At 36.3% G+C, this 21,319-nt stretch overlaps 1 protein-coding gene across 2 annotated transcripts; it reads right to left on the bottom strand.

The window, feature by feature from the left end:
• LOC109725517 (polyadenylate-binding protein 2-like) lies at window positions 822-15,258 on the bottom strand. 2 transcript variants are annotated; one of them, XM_020254727.1, is made up of 9 exons: window positions 14,662-15,258; window positions 9,706-9,824; window positions 8,933-9,589; window positions 8,745-8,822; window positions 8,573-8,662; window positions 4,608-4,745; window positions 3,259-3,438; window positions 2,388-2,600; window positions 822-1,312 (listed from the first exon to the last, which is right to left on the bottom strand). In XM_020254727.1, the coding sequence occupies exons 1-9, from the start codon at window positions 14,969-14,971 to the stop codon at window positions 1,067-1,069; spliced, it is 2,031 nt and encodes a 676-aa protein (XP_020110316.1). In that variant the 5' UTR covers window positions 14,972-15,258; the 3' UTR covers window positions 822-1,066. The 2 variants fall into 2 exon arrangements, with proteins under 2 accessions (XP_020110316.1, XP_020110317.1); XM_020254728.1 differs by having other exon boundaries at window positions 1,067-1,312; window positions 2,388-2,597; window positions 14,662-15,257.

Raw genomic sequence — 21,319 nt, 5'->3', positions numbered from 1 at the left:
TATTGACCGACTCAAATCAAATAACTTTTTACGGAAAAATAGCTTCTCAGAGTGCCTCTAATACTTTTAAATATTGTCCAAATGTTGTTATTTTATAGAAGTTTAGAATGAATAAAATAATAAACTTAAATTCTGGTTTATTATTATTATATAAAATAATAAAATAATAAACTTATATAAAATAATAAAAAGAGTAGAACCTGATTTATCAGCCCATCATCAAATTCTGGTGCGCAAAGAATAATAATAAAAAGAGTAGAATCTAATTTATCGGCCCATCATCAAATTATTATTATTATTCTTATTATATAAAATAAAATAATAAAATAATAAACTTTTATAAAATAATAAACGGAGTAGAATCCGATTTATCAGGCCATCACCAAAATTCTGGTGCGCACCATCCTCAGATAAAGAGCCTGTAATGGAAATCTGAGCTGCCTAAATTTCCCGCATCAAACTATCACATAATATGAAAAGCATTCTGCGGCGTGATTGGAAAGTAGGATAGATTTATCAAAAGTTTCAATGATCAAACCCGACTTTGAATTGGTCAGGGTGCGGTGCAAAAGATTTCATTGACTGATGATTCAAATCATCTCAGGCTCAAGCCCAGAAGACTCCTACAATAACCCAAAGGTGCACAAACTTAAGGATTCATAATTCCTTCCCAAGATCAACACTCCAATCATACCTACTTTGCTGCTTTAGATGATCCAAAAAGTCTGCAACCGGCTACGGTGGTCGGAGTCGGAGTTGCCTACGGATAAGTATTCACCAAAAGAAAAACTAAGTTCCCAAGATATAGAGCAAACGTAAGATAAGAGGCACATAGTCGTCGCAAAATATAGTTAAATAAAACCACAGAATCCAATAACACCACCTAAATAACGCATAGGATAGCTGACAATAAAAACCTAAACTGACTCCACAATCTACCAAATACCCAAGCAAGTTCTAGTCCAAAACCAACAACAACAAAATAATCCAGAATACCACTTGTTCCAAATCTCATACTAAACGAAATCCCATAGTCGAACTCTTTTTAAGTAATCATGCATAAGACTCAAGAGATAATGCCGTCATTGAGAGAGAGAGCAGCCAATTGATCCGCAGGTGCATTTGGCTGCTGCTGCTGCGCAACGCTCCTCAGAACCTCCATGGCTTCTGCTACTTTCAACTTCAGAGCTTCCGGCGACTCCAGCAAGTGCAGTACCTCTGTCTGGTCCATCTCCAGCAGCATTCCTGTCACTTTGGCTGCATGGTCGCGTTCCAGCTGCTCAACAAGTGGATAAAGGCTTTCTCCAAGCATCTAATGGGGGAACAATGATGAAAGATCAGTATTTTGAAAACCAGCACAAATTGTCAAACATGATTTCAAGAATACAAGGCGCCGTTCGGGAAAAAGGATTGGATTGAAGAAGATAAAACAGGAGTGCGATGACAGGGGATGGTTTAGCGACTTAGAATGATGCATACGGGTGGAGCAGATGGAAAGGGAAGGGTTTTTCTTAATCCAATCCCATTCTATCCAAAACATCACGAGTTGGATTCAATTATCCTACAAACAAGCTGACCTGCTCAGATTTCTCTTGCAGTCCCCAACTCAAGATGCTAAAGCTCCCTGCTCCCCAAAACAGGCTCTAAAGTTATCTGACCCTCATCACGTGCAGTATGTTTGTGTTATTATTAGTAGGGTTGTCAATGAATAGGGATACCTGAAATTTTACCTGAACCCGAAGCCAATCGGGCCGGATTTAACCAACGCTAAACAGGTATCAATAGGGATACCTGAAATTTTACCTGAATCCGAATCCAAACGGGCCACAGGTATGATTTCGATTATTGGTATAAAAAATAAAAACCCAATGGATTCAGGTTCGGATATGGTTTTATCCATACCCGATCACTGAACCCGAACCCGAACCCGAACGCAAACCTGAACCTAAACGCAAATCCAAACAGAAATTTGGTAAACAGAAATGATTGCTTTCAAGTCCAGCTTTTTGCTTCTGATTTTCGGGTTCAGTTTCGGATTTCGATTTTTCTGTCAGGTTCGGTTTTGGTTATGGATTTTCAAAACCCGACAGGCTCAGGTTCATGTTCGGTTGTGAGGTTCAATAGTTGGGTTCGGGTTTTTGAAAACTTCCCCAAATACAACCAGTTGATATCCCCAATTATTAATGGCTAAAGGTGAAAATAAATAACCCACCTTTTGGTTACATAACTGTAAAAGAGAAAATGCCAACAGAAGGAAGAGTCCAAAAGGAACATGCTATTGTGCGTGCATACGTGTGTTTCTACATGCGCACAGGTACGGTGGTTCAGGCAGCACATTTAAGTGTTATTAGACAAAAAGGGTGCAGATATTGGAAAAGAGAGCAGACCGTGCGCTGCTGATCAGGAGAGGCATTTGCAAGGGCGGAAGCCAAAGCCCCAATAGGGATAGGTTGGGGAATGGCAGCATCACGAACTGGGAAGCCACCCATGTCGTACGGAGAAAGCATCGCTCCAGGGACACCGGGCATAGGAGGAACTTCAGGCATGTTGCGTCCACCGGGAGGATAGCGGAAGACACGTCCGCCCCTTGGAAGCATCTGCTACAGAGAAAAGCCAAGACCAATTACATTTTCATTGCATAATACTCCAAACACACAGCAAAGGGAGGACCTCAGGTAGCCCTCTAAGCTTTGACAAAACAAACTATAAATGCATACAAGTATATTATTTGTAGCATGCTACACCACTGTGCAACTGGAGCTTTCAAAATCATAAAGCAGATGAAGAATGTTGCTTTATCAAAAGCTCAAGGAAAAAGAAGGATGATGCAGCGATGGCGAGAAGTTTACACATATGGCTGGTTAACACAGTTCAGTTCATGTTCTTTCAGAATAAACTGATAGAAACATGGAAACCATGATTGAATCAATAAAATTGCTTACTATAGAGGAACTACATATCCTGACCAACAAGCACGAAATACATGATAATACTTTAGAGGTCTAAATTGCCTAACCTGTTAGATCACAACACTTACAGATAGCCACATCTATGAAAAGCCACGTTTCCGCAATAAAGCTACTAAATTGATTCTAAATTGACTAGAATCAACCAAATGAGCAACAAAGCAACCCATCAATGCGATCAGTTCCACCCACTTAAAATCATTTCAAAATGCATCATTCATATATTAAAATTTAAATAATATCACTGCTATAAAGAAAAATCTCAGACGAATTGCGGATGATAGTAACAGACCTGTTGTTGGATAGGAGGCATAGGTTGCTGAGTTTGTTGCACAGGTCCGGCTCCAGCACGTCGACCACCCGGCCGTTGAACTTGCTGACCTTGTTGGACCATTGGCACAAAGAAATTCGGCATAGGACCACCCCCAGGCCTCATTCCACGGACAAGTTGTTGCTGGAAGCCAAATCCAGGCTAGAACAGAAAAGACATATCACTTCATTAATATTCAATTTACTCGCCAACAGCACCGTGTTCAAATGCAAATGTGAAATGAAGTAATTAAGAAAGTAAGCGCTGCAGAAGGTTGGATTACAACACTACTCAAGCAGTTGAGATATAATCTCACGATGATGTAATATACAAATTATGAGATTAAAAAAAAAAATGTTGCTTTCTCTCAGAGTGACAAAGTCGTTTCTTACACATATGATTACTACTTCCTCTAGACAAAGTCCTTTCTTACACAAGTGGTTGCATACTAACAGCTAAATGGTTTGATCTGTAGCTAACTAATTTACTAAGCTTGTCATTTCAGAAGTATCTTCTAGAGCTCATTAACTAATATGATTAACATATAAAATTCAATGGATACACTAGCTGATTACCAGATCTTCCAAGAGGAAATAAGGAAAATTACATAGACAGAAGAAACTTTTAACTTTTATATGAGAATTAAAGCGATTGGAGATCTTCGAGAATACGACACAGACAATTATACTTCAACGCTAGTTCATAAGTTCATGACAGATTATTACAATTCTATTGGCATGTGCGACGATTTTTTTCAGGTTCAGAACAGTGGAAAAAAGTTGAAATCACATTCCCGAGCAGAAGCCTGTAACAGCTTGCTTTCATGATATATAAGAACCACTATACAGATAACAAGTTTCAGTTGTACAAATTTTATTTACTGACGAATCTATCAAGGTATCACCAGGGGAATTTGTAACAATCTTTATAGTATGCGAAAATAAAAGATTGTAAATGAAAGCAATACCAGAAGAAATTTTTCATTTATTTATCCAGCTGTCCTCATATTCATGATGCATTTACCAATTTCGATGACCTTAGAAATAATTTACTATTATCAAATGTAAGTAAAGATTTTGTACTGTTTTATCAAATACTTGCGTTGTGTTCAATTTCTATTGTATTATAAATTTAATATATTATGGTTAATAAATTCATAGCTAGTACAGAAAACTCAGAAAATTGTGGACCTTGCTAACACAAGATGTGAATAGCTAGATACAAAACACTTTTGACAACACAATCATCCCTTCCATACAAAGAGGTTGAGACAAGATTTAATTGAAACGAATTAATAGTGAACACTGATCTGCAAATATGGCATTAGCTACCTGAGGAGGAATGAGAGTTGGTGGAGCTTGACCATAAAATAGTTGCTGTCCAAGACCTGGAGCACCAGGAGGATACATCGGTACACGAGGAGCAACAGCAGGTGCCATTGCTACAGGGCGCATCTGTAAAAATTGTGCCTGGAGATAGAAGAACAGATTATCAGCAAGAAAAAGCTATAATTGTCTATAAGCAAAAGCAACAGAGCCCGGAGAAAAAGCAGGTGAAACAGCATTAAAAGCTATAAATGGCAACACCAAACACATTTTTATTCATAGTGAAATAACTAAAGAAAGACCAAAACATTTAAAATCATAAGCTTATACTGCAGACTCACACATTTTCATAACAAATAGAAACACCAACATGAAGGGTGCAACAAGTCTGATAAGAAGGATTTCAATCAATAGGCGGATTGATTAATCCTAAAACTAAAAACAAGAAGCAACATGGATAATTGATGCAACAAACATTTACAAATATGATAAGCACCAAGGATTAAAGTGTCGTGCCACCGGAGTGCGCCGATTGTTGCCTGGCACAGTACGGCACACGCACGCCTCCGTACCGACACGTTGTACGCTTGTATGCAGATGGATACGCATGACCTCCTAGTAACACGCTTTCGCACAGGCTTATTTTACTTTTTTTTGTCCCAATAAGCTCTTATAATATTATTTTAAAATATTTAGTATAAAAATTATAAATATTGGTTATGTATAGCTTACTACAGTCACCAATTAATAAATAAAATTACAGAAAATTATATTTTTTCCTCAATTGAAAACTTGCAAGACCCATATATTGATTCGACAAGGGATCATATGATAACTAGAGCAACAAGAATAGGACCGCAATTACACCGATAATTCCTTTTTTTTATTATTTTAAAAAAATTTATTAAAAGTTTGAAGAAAATAATTTTTTTTCAAAATTTAGAGAAGAATTGTGAGAATTTATCAACTTTTAAAATATTTTTGATTTTATCTTTCTTTTCTTGGAATGTAAAAAAATTATAAAATACAAAATTAGAGAATCATTTTTCTCAAAATTTTAATGAACACTTGCAAGATTGATCTATACTGATTCGATAAGGGATAGCATGATAATTAGATTAACGAGAATAGGATAGCAATTGGTTCGATAACTCCTTTTCATTTTGAATCTTTTAAAAATATTTATTAAACATTTAAAGAAAATTATTAAATCTACCCATAAAAATTTAGCATTTTTTATTTTATCAGCATGGCAAGGGAAGAGGACACAAGCCCACCAAAAGAAAGAAAAAAAAAAACTTTAAAAAAAAATATCAGCAAAGCACTATGCCGTGATACCGAAGTGGGTATCGTAGCACGGGGGGTCCTGCAATACCCCCTTGTACCGTGCCCCCATGCGTGTTGGCCTGTGCCATATAGGGCGGCACTTTGAACCTTGATAAGCACACAACAAATATTTAAATGGTAAAAATGCACATTAAGTTACCTGAACTATGGACCATTTTGAGTCAGCTACCTGACCTTTCAAAATTTTGGTTTTACTACCCAACCATTTAATTTGTTTGATTTGATTCAGTCAATGATACTTTAACTTCAAAATTTAAGTTAATTACTTCAATGAATTTATAATTGTGAGAATTGCATGATGTATGCTAACTTTATCTATAAAGATAAACAATGGATTCAAATTTTGAAGCCAAAGTTTCTTGACTGACTCAAATGAAACAAATTAAAAGGTTGGGTAGTTAAAATCAAAATTTTGAAAGGTCAGGTAGCCGACTCAAAATGGTCCATAGCTCAGGTAAGTTCTATACGTTTTACCGGTATTCTAAATAGCGGCTACACCCACTATAGAGGTTGCTACAGCAGAATTACTGTGCTACCTGTCACAGACAAAATGTTTTCTGTTGACTTCTCCTTGACAGTGGCCCAATCTCCAAAGGAGCGTTCTGTTGGAGGTTTTGCTGGGGCATTCTAAAAGCTTCTACGTGGATCTCAAGACTGATGGTGCTAATGCCGAAGGGTCAAGACTCAAGAGTCCCTTAGAGTTTCTAGGTGGGCAATAAATATAGTCTCTTGGGAGCTCGTAGCATCCCTCTTTTGCCTGGTAGTTATGCGCCACTTAGCGCCTTTTCATTTGTAGCCTGGGTAGCGAGTGGCCTATATAAGGACATGGCCTCTACCCACTCTCATTAGGAAATCAGTTGTACTCTCAACTTCTATCAATATACAACATTCCTCAAACTCTCTCTCTCTCTCTTATACTTAGTCTTAGGGCGAGTAGGTCCTGAGTTAGCAAGTAAAATGGAAGGCTTGCTCACTTCACGAAGGAAGGCGAGCACCGCACGGTCTAGACGAGCAATTCTGCTTAAGTCTGTGACATACAGCTATGCTATAACATTAAAAGCAAGATTTAGCGGAGTGGCTTCATAGCGTCCGCTTCAGCAGCATTGGACCTACTAACGCGGGCGCTATGAAGAGGGGTAGAAGTAGGCACTATAGGCCAAACGAGTTAAATCTCTAATTGGATAAAGGTTTCGAAGGAAAATAAATCATCAAAAATCTGTAAATGGACTATAGATTTAATAGTTTTTTTGTCCTTTTGGTTTGCTAAATCATAATATTCTGAAGTTATTCTTCCATACGATGACTAAATATGTATAAACTTACAATGCTAGAAAAAGGTAAGGGCTAGTTGTTTTTCTCCCTTCAAAATCATGAGTCCGGCTATTGAACTCTTATAAGTATAGACCCCTTTATACTCATAAGTTTTCGGCCGTTAGATCTTCCTCTTTGACCATTTTCACCCGTTCGATCATACTATTCAACCAACCACCCACTCAACCCTAGGGGACCACTATCATCCTAACCACACATCCCTTCATCCAACGGCCGAAAATTTATGAGTACAGAAGAGTTTATACTTATAAGAGTATAGTAGCCCTACTCCAAAACCATGTATATTTTCTATAAGGAATATAGACATTAAGTAGTTTGTTGTGAAACTTGCTATGGGTTTGTAGCACCAGCTATCTGCTTTCAATTATGAGACATGCCAAACACTATCTACCCGCTATCCACTATTTACAACCTTGGTTTTTACATATTTAAATTTATGTATAAATATAGAAGCATATTTTAAATATAATTATCACAAATAGAAATAGATCTAGAAATACATATGGATATGAAAAAATTCTTGGTTCTCGTGGAATATTCAACTCAGAAATTGTTGCTGCATCCTATGATAGTATAAAACCAAGGAAGCCTCACTAAATAACTCAACAACAGAAAAGATATCCATAAAAAAATGTCTTAAATTCAGATTAGCTTTTAAAAGACACATAATTAATGAATATTGCAACCAGCTCTTTAAAAATACCCAAGAGATATCCTAAAAGTATCCATGCGAATTCATTCTATCATAATCGTAAAAAATGAAATATATAATCCAAGCTCTGTTACATGTGAATTATACAATGAGTATCCCAAGCAGTAGTTACACAATATGAACATGCCTCAAGTATTCAAGTAACCAAACATAGTAGTAGGCACCAAAATGACAAACTTTGGGTAATGTTTCTATACTTTAAGAAGACTTTCATTACCTAAATATTACTATTTGGAAATTATTTGTAGTCAAGTTTGTTATATAAAATACCACTCCCAAGAGTTGCAAGCAAGAAGAAGAAATCACTATGCAGCACTGCTTGAAGAAAGATGGAAAAAGATGACTAATATCTTTATGTAATGCAAAGAGAGAATTATTGGATAACATAAAGAAACAATTATTAGAAACATAAAGAAACCAGTACATCACATGTACTAAAATCTAGACACTAACTGTATGCCAATACAAAAAGGACTAACAATTACTAATCAAATACATAATGCTTATTGCTATGAAGTGCTATAAATAGCAGTTTTTAACAGCTGCCCTACTTAATTTCAGTGCTTATTTACCAAATTACCTGCAACCTCGCTTTTCTATCTTCCTTGCGCTGTGCAAGCGCAACATATAGTGGCTTTCCACATATCATTTTCCCATTCATCTCCATTAACTGTAGACGAAAAAACGAAGATGAGGTGGTCAGTCAACAGTTACTTGCAGAAGGTTAGATAAATAGGTTTCTATTAACTTACAGCTCGAGAGGCTTCTTCAGCAGCTGAGAATGCCACAAATCCAGATCCTTTACTAACACCATTTTGATCACGCATAACCTGAAAGTATCACATATACCAAGCCATACCCAATTCAGTAAAAGTAGTTGAATGTAACCGCATTAACAAGCATAACAATGCCATATTCTCAAGCAAATTAGAAAAAACACCTTGCATGAGGTAATTGTACCGAAGTCCGAGAACAATTCCTTCAGCTTATCATCCCCAATGCTATCATCCAAATTCTTCAAGTATAAGTTCAGCCCTTGATACTTGTCCACCGTTTCCTTCATAGTCTGCTCAAATCTTGCTTTTAGTTCCATCTCTCTTTCAGACTTCTTCTGAGCTTTTCCAACATACCACTCCTTATCATTAAACTTCTTCCCATTGAGTTCCTGAACTGCATGAGCAGCATCCTCTGGATTCTCAAAATTAACAAATCCAAAGCACTTTGATTTGCCATCTGCTTCGATCATTACTACAGCACTAGTGATATTCCCATACTCGCCAAAAATTTTTACTAGATCTTCTTTAGTGGTGGATTCAGATAGGTTCTTGACATAGACATTATTAAATTTCGTCTTGTCATTAGGATTTTCCCTTTCCTGCTTCCGAAGAAAGGGTCCAACAAAAACAGGCTTATCATTAATAAGCATGCCATTCAACTTATTTATTGCATTTTGTGCTGCCTCTTCCTGATCAAATTGGACAAAACCATAGCCTTTTGATTGGCCATATTGATCTGTGGCAACCTTGCAAGAAAGAATGTTACCAAATGCAGAAAACGTCTCATGTAGCGCCTTGTTGTCAATCACCTTATCCAGGTTCTGAGGGGAAAAAAAATAATCACTTCTAAATTAAATATAAACAGACTAACCAAAAAGAATTAAAACCAAGACAAAAGCGTATGACAATCACAAAAGAAGAATGAAATGTAAAATACCTTAATAAATATGTTAGCAGTTCCACTTTTACGGGTGCTTGGGTCACGGTTCGAGTACATTACACGGATAGGCTTGTTATTAAGGGGAGTAAAGTTCAGAACTTCTAATGCCCTCGCAGCTGTCAAATAACAAAAACAAGACAAAAACATTTAGTGCCAAATGATGAAGAATAGTGTTCATAGTGCAATAGTTGTTTCATATAATGTAACAGTCACATTAAACTTCCAATCATGATTCGCTAAAACTAACAAAATCAGGTGAACATTGTAAGCACTCAATATTATCTACAAGAAATATATAATACAGTACTTAACAGTGGAGCATTTCTATGGCAATTTCTGCCTTATATAAAAATGAATTATGAACACCATGGGAAGTAGATAACAAATGGCAAAAATACAATACCATTCCTTGTTATATAACTAAAATTTAAGATGCACAAGATTACATGATGAGGTTAACTTTATTGTTTCGCTAAAATGCATTTCCTTGTGGTCAGACATAGAAATCAAAGCATGTCAAAAAGGAACAAACAAATTTTCTCCCGAAGAGTAATATAGATCAGAACTATATTATACTGCAAGCAGAGCACTAAAAGATAGAAATCACAACTGTATTGGTTCTCCTCTAGCATTGACTATAACTACATCTAACGAGCACAATTCAAAATTGGATTGGGGCAGAAAGTGACAACCACAGAGCAGAAAGGGGGTGGATTTGGGAGAGAGGGAGCTTTCAGATGTAGCAAAGATAAATCCAGAAGCTTCTCTAACACAGTTGTTCAAATGAAGCATGTATTAATATGGGAGGGTATATAATTGTCTAACAAAGGAGCAACAAAATTGGAGGAGAGAGGAGTCCTATAGAAGGAAAATAAACAAAAAACTTGAACTCTCCCTATCTCGTACATTTTGCTTCATTCCACCATTACCGTGGTTGGTCTGGCTAGTCTCGCTTCTAGTAAATAAAATTACAGAAGAACTAACTTGCACAAGAGAAATTTGGCCAGCTATAAGAAAATAACAACTACTACTAATGCACGCTAGCAAAATCACAAGTTCTGAACTCATCCATGAAAATGACATAAGTTACCACACAAACTAAGTACTAATGTTCGTACAATTCTTGTACCTAAAACCATGTGTCTGTCCCTGCATCCAGCTCACAAACAACTGAGTATTAACCCTTCTTTCCTGCCTATTGAACTATGAAATCTCTTCTCCAAGAATAAATTATAGCGATCTTAAGTTATATTAATCTAGGAAGCAGTAGTTTAACAAAGAATGGCATGCTTCAACTTCTGCTGCTAGTTGCAGTTTGTGTTCTATTTTTCTAGATCTCTCTACCAACTTAAGATCGTGTAGGTAGTCACATTATCTCAATGCATTCATCATTTTTTACTATATTTGTCACTATTTTAAATTGTTTTCTTCACCTCATGAAAAAGGAAGAAAAGAACTACTCACATTTGCCACAACTATTTTGCAAGTTATGCTATATAAATTTATTTTGAGAGATTAAACCAAGGTTTAAAGTGCCGTGGCACGGGAGCGTGCCGTGGCACGGGAGCGTGCCGTTATGTCCCTGGCACGGTACAGCACAGACACGCTTGTGTGCTGACACGTGGCACGCTTGTGTGCTGATAGATACACATGACCTCCTGCTGGCACGCTTTGTCACGAACTTATTTCAATTTTTTTGGTTCCAATAAACTCTTATAATGTTATTTTGAAAATTTTAAATAAATAATTATGAATATTTACTATGTATATCTTACTATACTCATCAATTAACATGCATGTAAGTTTTTTGCAAGTAAAATACAACTATACCTGATGTAGAATAGAAATTAAAATACAATAATAAAATTCATAAGTACAATAATTATTTAAATTTACATCTTTACATAGAGATGGCTGCTTAATTCGACATAGATCGTCGCGCTTGATCATATGGCATATTGTCATCTGCAAATACAAGATTTATTTGACAATGTTGATATAAGTATTGCTGGTATTGTGAGAAAGTCATATATTCCTGATATTACATCCATATTTTTTTGTTCTTTTATTCTTTTTAAAAATATCTAATAAAAATTTGTTTAGGAGATCGATTTTTGTTCCCTTGATTCACCGAAAGCTTCGTTGTGCGACAAATTTTGACAAAATATTTTGCGAAGAAAAAATAGATGTCTGTGGTGGAAGCGAAGGGCTCCGGGTGTGGGGGTCTAAGCCCCCCGCGGTATGGATCGGACATGTCAATTAAAAATTTGCTCCTATATTAATAAATAAGAAGTTAAAAAGAAGGCATCCGCCAAAAAGCAAAAAAAAAAAAGTTGAAAAAAAGAGAACAAAGTGAAAAAAAAAAAAAAAACAATATAGGCGGCCCGAGGGGAGGGCTCAATACCCCAGAGAACAAAAGAAAAAAGAAAAAGCCAAAAAAAAGCCAAAAAGGAAAAAAAATAAAAAAAGGCGGCACGCACGGTACGTGCCGCTTTGTCTCTCGCAGCACGCACATGCGTGCCGCGAGACAGAGGGGGGGTTCGAGACCCCCCCTATACCGTGCCCCCAATTCTTGGGGGCACGATACAGTACGGCACACCCCCGTGTCATACGGCACGGACGGCACTTAAAACCTTGGATTAAACCTTCTGACCATGGAGATTCAGAAATAAATAAAGGAACAAAAAAAATTTAACCCTCATTTTGTTGAATTTCCGATCACTATCTCACTAACAAGTCTTTCTATTTCTATCTTATCTACCATACTTATGTTAGTTTCATACATTATTAGAAAATGTTGTGTGTAGAGGATTCAAGATTATCTACACCATACATTATGGCTAGCACACAAATCAAGAGCCTTTAGGATAAACCATTAGGACATATTCCGAAACTATTGAAAATTTTACATAGTTTTTTTTTCCCACTAATTCACTTTGGTATTAATATTTCATAATACCACATTACTCTATTTCAAAATACTGCATTTATATGCTGTTTGGATGGGCATTATATTACTTTGTTTTACCAATTTACTTAGCTAGGACCTCCTTTTTCATTTTACAGCAAGATTACTCCATTTTGGACTGTGAACTATGTATTTTAAAACTCTAGAATAGGTACCAAACGGTCCATTACAAAATAATTGTCCAAGGTAGCAAAAAACTCTGTTTTTTCCAATTACACTGCCTTTACATTGCTCTCAGACAGGTCCTTTTCTAGGACATTAACATAGAATTATATAATCATATCCAAAACTCCATGAATAGCATGTTTTAAATTTCTTTTTCCAGTGTCCATTCATCGAGCAAATCGTAAATAAGTGACATTAGGGAAGAGAAAAATTGTACACAACAGCAATCTCCAAAGCTATCAGACAATAAATGCAAAAGATGCTGACAACTATTGATTACTCGTTTCAGTTGAATTGCGGAATGTACCCTATGTTAGTTTCCAAGAATTATCACAAAGATACCTACAACTGGAGATGAGGCACCGCTTTAGAACAGCACTCTGCTGTTACCACCACAACATACTAGCCATTAAAAGACAAAATAAGGCACTGATAGAGGTAAAAAAAAACTGTCTTGGCAGGTTATATTTCCTAACCAAGATATGTGTGTCGATATGTAACTTATATGGTTATGGCACTATGTTTATTAAAACAGGTAACAACAGTTACAACTGGAAAATACACCATTAATTTTTCAATCAACAACATTACAGGAAAATGCTGGCCGCCAAAAAGAACTAAGCATCCAAAATCACACAAAAGGTGTGACATTCTTGTAAATATGACTGATGATATTCAGAGCTAAAATTATCCAAAAGGTGCGCAAGAAGAAAACTAAATGATAATCAAACTACTTCGACAAATCGACAACAAAAGAAACACTCAACGCTTGACCAGAGAATTGCCAAGGCAATCTAAGGTTCCCTAGGCCATTGGGTTGGTTCACTAAGTTGAAAGAAAGCATAAAAGAAGATCTGCAAAACCAACCCACCATCAACGCCCTCTCAGGCATCACTATTGGTTTTAAAAAAAAACAAACAAATTCAGTTCAGGCCGGTTAACAAATAGGCAAGTATAGATTAATTACTCCCCATGCTTCCATGGAATTCCTAATGTAGCCACCCCTAATCTTTTTTCTCGATTCAAGTCCCTAACTCCTTACTAATTATTCAAATTCACCTTTTGAATTAAGAATAATCTCTATACCTATTTGAATTGGAAAAAAAAAACATTTTACCACATATCTGTTCCATCAGCTTAATAAATCAAAAAGCAAAATTGGAGGCATACGCTTATAAGGTAGCATAAGAAATGTTACAAAATTAGCAAACCTTTTTACACAATTGTGGCATCTTTGGTAAGGAAAAAAAAAATGGTAACGAATTATATCGATATCTATCCGAGAGTACAGACCAAGGCATGTGTGTTAATGAATAATTAATATAGTCTCGTGTCCGATAACACATGTAACTGACCGTTACCAAAAACACAATTTTAACTTCTCTGCCCAAAGCTATAAACAACACAATACCAAGTACCACAAAAAGGGGGCTTTTTGGATGCACCGATCCCGCATAAGGAACTTGCGACCCAACGGATTCAGAGCTCGCTGCGTTCGGATTAGCACGAGGAATCAGAAATCGGCAGCATGTTGTCATCGCCCTCATGAGTTGTCAAACATTGAAAACTCACGACATTCCACCGACCCTTCTAGGGTTTCAAACACACTCAAATTTACCCCTAATCGAAAATCCAGTAAAAGTCGGAAGAGATTGATGAACACAGGAAGCATACATAGAACCTAAAACCCTAACCACAACCGCAGTAAATCTTGAAATTCAACGATCGTAACCTCAAAATTTTACGAAATCAAACCTACAGCACCATCGCCTCGATATCACGAAAGGGACCGCGAAAAGAATCGGGGCGAGCGTACTCACCGTCGACGGGGTTGCTGTAGTTGACGTAGGCGTATCCGAGGGACCGCCGGGTGTTGATGTCGCGGCAGACGCGCACGGACACCACCTGCCCGATCTGGGTGAACAGCTCGTACAGCTGCGAGTCCGACACGTTCGTCTCCAGATCTCCGACGTACAGCGACGTCGTCGGAAACTGACTCCCGCCACCGCCGCCGCCGCCGCCCACGGCCGCCGCCGCCGCCGCCGCAGCAGCAGCGCCTCCTCCCCCGCTACCAACAACGCCGCTATTCGACACGACGCCATTCGCCACCGAGCTTTGGACTTGCGCCATCCCTACCTTCCCTTTTTTTTTTGAATTTTTTTTCTTTTCTTTCTTCTTCTACGATCGAGCTACGACCTGATTGATTGATCGATCGATTGATGATAAATTTTTGTAGTAGGGATAGAAAGGATACAGGATTGTATAGATCGACAAATTTTCGATTTTTTTCCGGGATTTTTTCGATTTTTTTCGATTTTTTTTAGGGGTAGAGAGAGGGGAGAGAGAAGAGGATTTAGGAGGGCAGCAGGGGGTCTGCACCGCAACCCTAACCCTAACCCTCGGCGCCGACCGTATCGAGGCTTATATACGTCGCGAAACCTGGGTCGAGGGAGTTGGGGTGAGGGTCTGGACCGTTCGATCGGACGGTGATGGGCGGAAGTTTCGACCTACAGCTCGGGGTGCGGAGTTGTTGATGATGGATGCGTAAGCGCAGGCGATTGCAGCGTGCTTTCGGTGCTTGCACGTGGGAACGGATGAGAAAGGGTTCACGAGTTAAATTTGCGGATAATTTACCTGCTTACTCTTCTGCTTCCTTTGATTCGGATACAAGTAAAAACTAATTATTTCAAAATAAATATAAAATAAATTATAAAGTGGGAATAAGATAATTTTATATTTGATTGAGTATTGAGTTTAGTTTAAATATAAATAAAATAATATTTGATTACAGTAAGTAGAATAAGAAGGATAGTGGGTGATTATAAATAAAAAATAATAATATTGCTCTCTTCATTATATTTAAATTAAAATTTTTAAATTTTATATTTAAAATTTTAAATTAAAATATATAACTTCTAAATTTCAAATATATAAAATTAAAATTTGAATTTAAAAATCTCAAATTCGAAAATTAAAAGTTCTAAATTTTTAATTTCAAATTTTAAATTTAAGATCAAATCTAAATTTAGAAATATAAAATTTTAAATTTTAAATTTAAAAAATTAAATATATCAATTTAAAATTTATAATTTAAATTTTAAAATTTAGAATTTAGAATTTAAAATTTAAAATTTTAATTTTAAGATTACAAATGGTAAATTATTTAAAATTTATAATTTAAATTTTAAAATTAAATAGGGGTGGGAATAGCTATTCCCACCCTTATTCCACGGGGACGGGTGGGATTGCTAACCCCACCCTTTAATGGGTTATCCCGATTTTTTTTTTTTTTTGGGTATTAGGGGTGGGATAACCCCTTATCCCACCCCTTATACTCCAACCAAACGGGGGCTTAGGCTTTGTTTGGTTCGAGATTAAGTAAGAACGGGTATTTTAGCGATAGGGTTAAGTTCAGAGTTAAGTCTGGAATAGACTAATTTTTCGTTTGGATGAAAATTGGGTTGTTTTCGGGAATAAAAAAATAGCATTTAAATAGATAAGATGGAATAAGAAGAATAGTGGATAGTTATAAATAAAAAAATAATTTTATATTTAAATTTTATAATTAAATTTTAAATTTAAATATATAACTTTAAAATTAAAAAAATTAAAATAAAAATTAATTTTTTAAATCTCAAATTCAAAAATTTAAAGTTCTAAATTTAAAATTTAATATTAAATTTAAATTTAAAAATATCAAATATTAAATTTTAAATTTAAAAAATTAAAAATAATAATTTAAAATTTAAAATTTAAAAGTAATAATTTAAAATTATATGTCTCAATTTTAAGCTTACAAATTTTTATATTTAAAAAAATTTAAAATATTAATTTAAATTAAAATTTTAAATTTTAAATTATAAATTTAAATTAAAAAATTGAATTAGGGTGGGATTAACTTTAATCCCACCTCAATTCCATAGGGGGTGGGGTTAACAAACCCCACCCCGTTAACAAACCCCACCCCTCCAAAATATTGTTTGGGGTTAGGGGGAGGGGGGCTCCCCGTACCAAACAGGGGCTTATGAGTACGAAGGGCTTATGAGTACGATCATCTTCGTACTCATAAGTTGTTTTCAATGATAGAGCTTCCAAATTAACGATCCATACCGTTAAACATTATCTAGAGCATTTAAAACTTCTAGAAATCAAATTTTATAATTTTTCGATATCATTTACCTTACAATCAAAAGCTCACAAAATTGACAATTTTTAACGGCCGATATGGAATATTTGCTAATTTAACGATATAAAAGAATCAGAATAGATTGAATTTTTGATAGAAAATTCTATTCACTACCTAAATAAAGATCAATAACTCCAATCTTAAATTAAAGAATCCGATCATCCACTTTTAGGATGTCATTCGATTTTGATCGCTCATTTTATACCCACTTGATGGACTTTATAATGATTTCGAAAAATTATGAAATTTATTTTCTAAAAGTTTCTAATATTCTAGATCATATTTAACGGTGTGGATCGTCGATTCGAAAACCCCAACATCAAAAATAACTTATAAGTACGAAGGGCTCTATGTCACTCCCCGTCACCCCAATTTAGTCGGTTTGGGCCCGTACACTGACGCCGAACGAACAGAACCTCTTCTATTTGCTCGCTCAAGGCTTAACGACAACTATCAAACATGTATAAGAAAATGCCCAGAAAAAATTTCAATATACATGGCTTATACGAGGGTAAGCAACATAAGCAAGTGAAAGTAAACTAAGTAAACCATTCATACATTGTATCTTAATTACTTTAAATCAAATACAAAACTTACCATTTGTTTACATACATTCATTCCTCCAACATATATACATTTGCCATCTCTTAAATGAATAATTTGCATTTTTCCTTTCATCAACAATAAATAGATGAAATGTATAAGGCATAGCTCTACTCAATGGATGTCGCTATCTATTGCGAACTGTCCCTGTCACGCTCCTCAACCACCCCGCACTTGCTAGAACCTGCATGGTTAGTAGGGTGAGAACTACTGAAAGTTTTCAGTGGGTTCGGCTGCTGACCTCGCTGACTCACCCACTAGGTTTACTCAGGCATATATAGGCAAGGAAAGAGAACAGATAATAACAAACTATATCATACATCTACTACAATGCCTGTACAAAACTGAAAAGAAACAACATATATAATTCATTCCAGTGGGTTCGGCTACCGATCTCGCCGACTCACCCACTAGGTTTACTCAGACATATGTAGGCAAGTAAAGAGAACATATAGTAACCAACTATATCATTCATCTACTGCAATGCCTGTACAAAGCTGAAAAGAAACAACATATATAACTCATAGAGTCTTATGCATGCATGCTATCATACTATCATTATCCAATCAACTTAGTTTACCCCTTGGTTAACTACAACTCACCAACCAATCCCTTTTTGTCGGGGGGGACCTTTGCTACCAACCCGACGGGACCGTCTACTGGGGAGAACTCCGCTACCAACCGAGTTGATGACACACCCCGGAGCTCATCGCCCAAGGAGGAGCGATCTTTACCTCGAGCATTAGACTAATGTGAGTATGATCCAGTCCTCACTTAAAGGATACAATGACAATTCCACACTTTAACTAGCTCTTTATACTAGGTTTACATGTCCAATTCTAGATGCTAACCGATTCATTTAGTTCTAATGCCACACATTTTACAAGTTCATTGTCCTTGTTTAACCTTCACAATACTCGGTGCTATTCATGCCATTTACGAACAATGTCAATTTGTTAACTATTCATAGTCCAACACAAGTTCATACATCTATAGGGTTCTATGTTTACTAACTATTGTCCACATGGATTTTGCTTTCAAAGCATACAATTAGACCTCATGTTATATATCAAACTCAACCCTATAATACATGAATATCACTAAACATAACAATACAAGTATGCTCAAGAAAAGTGACATAAACATAATAGGTCATTCAATGACTTTGGAAAGCACCACCCACCTTTAAATGATGCCGAGACACAAGAAACCATTTTTCGCGATTTATGAATGATTACAGCCTTCGCTTGCGACAAACGAAGCTAAAATGAGGTTTTTTCCTCACTAGCTTACCGTAGGCTCGCCGGAACACCGATCTAAACTTCTGAGCATGTCGAATTTTCCTTCGTGTACATACAAGAGATCAAACTCATGTTGTATTCATGTTTCTACAACTTTTACATGTAACCCAAGTTTACATATATGTTGTTAGCATAGCATAATTTCTAGGCTTCCATGGCAACTCTAGGCTTTAGAAACTAAAAACTCAAACCAAGTCCTGTTTAGGGTAAATAAACATAAACCCTAACAAAGTAACAGCTCAAGTTCCTCTCAAGTTTTATCTCTAATCAACAATTCACATGTATGCTGTCCATAGTGCAATTTCTAGGCTTTCTACTAGGTTTTCATGGCAATAGGAGTTCTAGCAACCTAGAATTCCACAGCTTAACCCTTTATAGAGTAAACATCATAATTTTAATCAAGAAACAGCAAACCTACTTTAGGTTTATTGCTTCATATACCTTCACACAATATTTAACTTGTTCTAGGTTTATTTCTCATGGCAACTAGAAACTCTAACATTCAAAATTTGTAGCTTAAACCCTTTTAGAGCCAATAACACAATTCAAACCAGGGATATACATCAACCTTACCTTGGTTTGAGGCTCCAACAGCTGGTTTCCTGCTCAAGAGTTCCTTCTCTCAGCTCAAAACACCAAGAAACCCACTCCACCAACCTCTCCTTCACCAATCCACTTTAGGGTTTAAAGAGAAAGAGAGTAAGAAAGAAACAAACGAAAAGGTGAGGAGAGAGGGTCTAATACATATGGAAGGGCTGAGGTGCTGGGGTTAAAGGATAAGTTCAAACAATTGCCAAAAACCCCCTCACAAAAGCTGGGATTATCGTCACATTTTGGTCCCCCAACACTAATAAAATTTTCAGTTTAGCAATTCAAAATCTGATACTCTTGTCGGAGCCCTTCTGAATATCCGTTTGCTTTCAAATTTAACAGTTAGGCTCGGTTAAAATTAATAAGAAGAACGATATCTTAACTTTTCAGTTTGGACCATTTTTTGTCACCAAAAGCTCTACCGACCCGAATCTGTAGCAGATAGCAGTCAGATTTTATTTTCTAGTTTTCGGGTGTCGGAATGACATGAAACTTTAAATCTCGCCTCATAAAAATAATTCCGACATATTCTCCAATTTTTATAATTTTCTGCTAAAATATCAGCCCCGTTTCTTACAGAAAATTTTAAATCTTCTGTTTCCATTCCAATTTCAACATAAGTCATTTCCGACTTATATTTTACTTCTCTAAGTCCAATAAAAATAGTATCTTACACTATTTTTATTTACACTTACTTTTATATTAAAAATCTGGTATATTACACTCTATACTTATAAGAATATAGTAACCCTACTCTCTAACTTTCTGTCTCTCACTCGATTCCTCTCCCTCTCCTTCCTCTCTCTCTCTCTCTATATAATATATCATATATATATATATATAGAGAAGACGAGAGTGTCACCCCGCGGGTCCCTTTTTGTTTAAACACAGCGGAAAAGCGTTTGAAATTTTTTTTTTTTTTTTTTGAAAGCCTGACCCAGAGTATGCCAAGATCCGCCCAAATACGGAATCCACCGTTCACACGGACAAGAGGTCTCCCTGTACTTGCACGGCGTCACAACAAGTACAAAAGTACAAACAGTATACAACCACAATTAAATGAATATACAGATAGCTATACATTCATACATTCACCATTCACACCGTAGTTTTACATTCGATGTTTAAACAAAATTCCACGAAAAATCTTTGAAAACTGTTTCATACGCGAAAACTTTTATCTTTTATAGAAGCTACCACGAGGGATTAGAAAACCTTTTATTTTACCAAATCCAGAAATCCTTTATAATTCATGAAAGTCCATATATTCCAATGTAATAAAAATACTGAACCATATAAACTGACTAAGCTATAACAACAGAATAGTAGGGATAAAACTAAACGCGATAACTCGTGTCGGACTCTATGGACCGCTACGAAGCGTACCTCACGTCTCGTCCAAAACCAACGTCTGCAGTACCTGAAAATAGGGCGAGGTGAGAACATGTAAACATGTCTCCCTCCCAGTGGGTACCGCAAGCCGAAGAAGGCGAGAGTACTCACACGGATCAGGAGAGATAAACACAGTATGGTAAGTAAAAACAGTAGCACGATAATGAACGAATGAGATATATATACTGAAACACAACTACCGCTACTGTAATTACAACTGCAAGCATACAAGGATATCAAAACTATAGTAGCAAGACAACTGTAAAGAAAGAAATGAAGTATATATCAACTACCGCTACTATATATAATGCGTCAACCGAACGAGAAGTCCAAACGTACCCAATCTAACACGCCGTGTCGGTCTAAGGACCGTCAGGCAAAAGCCACTACCTGCTACACCTGGCA

Source organism: Ananas comosus, linkage group 20 (assembly GCF_001540865.1).
Source record: "Ananas comosus cultivar F153 linkage group 20, ASM154086v1, whole genome shotgun sequence".
Taxonomy (NCBI): Eukaryota; Viridiplantae; Streptophyta; class Magnoliopsida; order Poales; family Bromeliaceae; genus Ananas; species Ananas comosus.
This window is presented reverse-complemented; position numbering and strand designations above follow the sequence as displayed.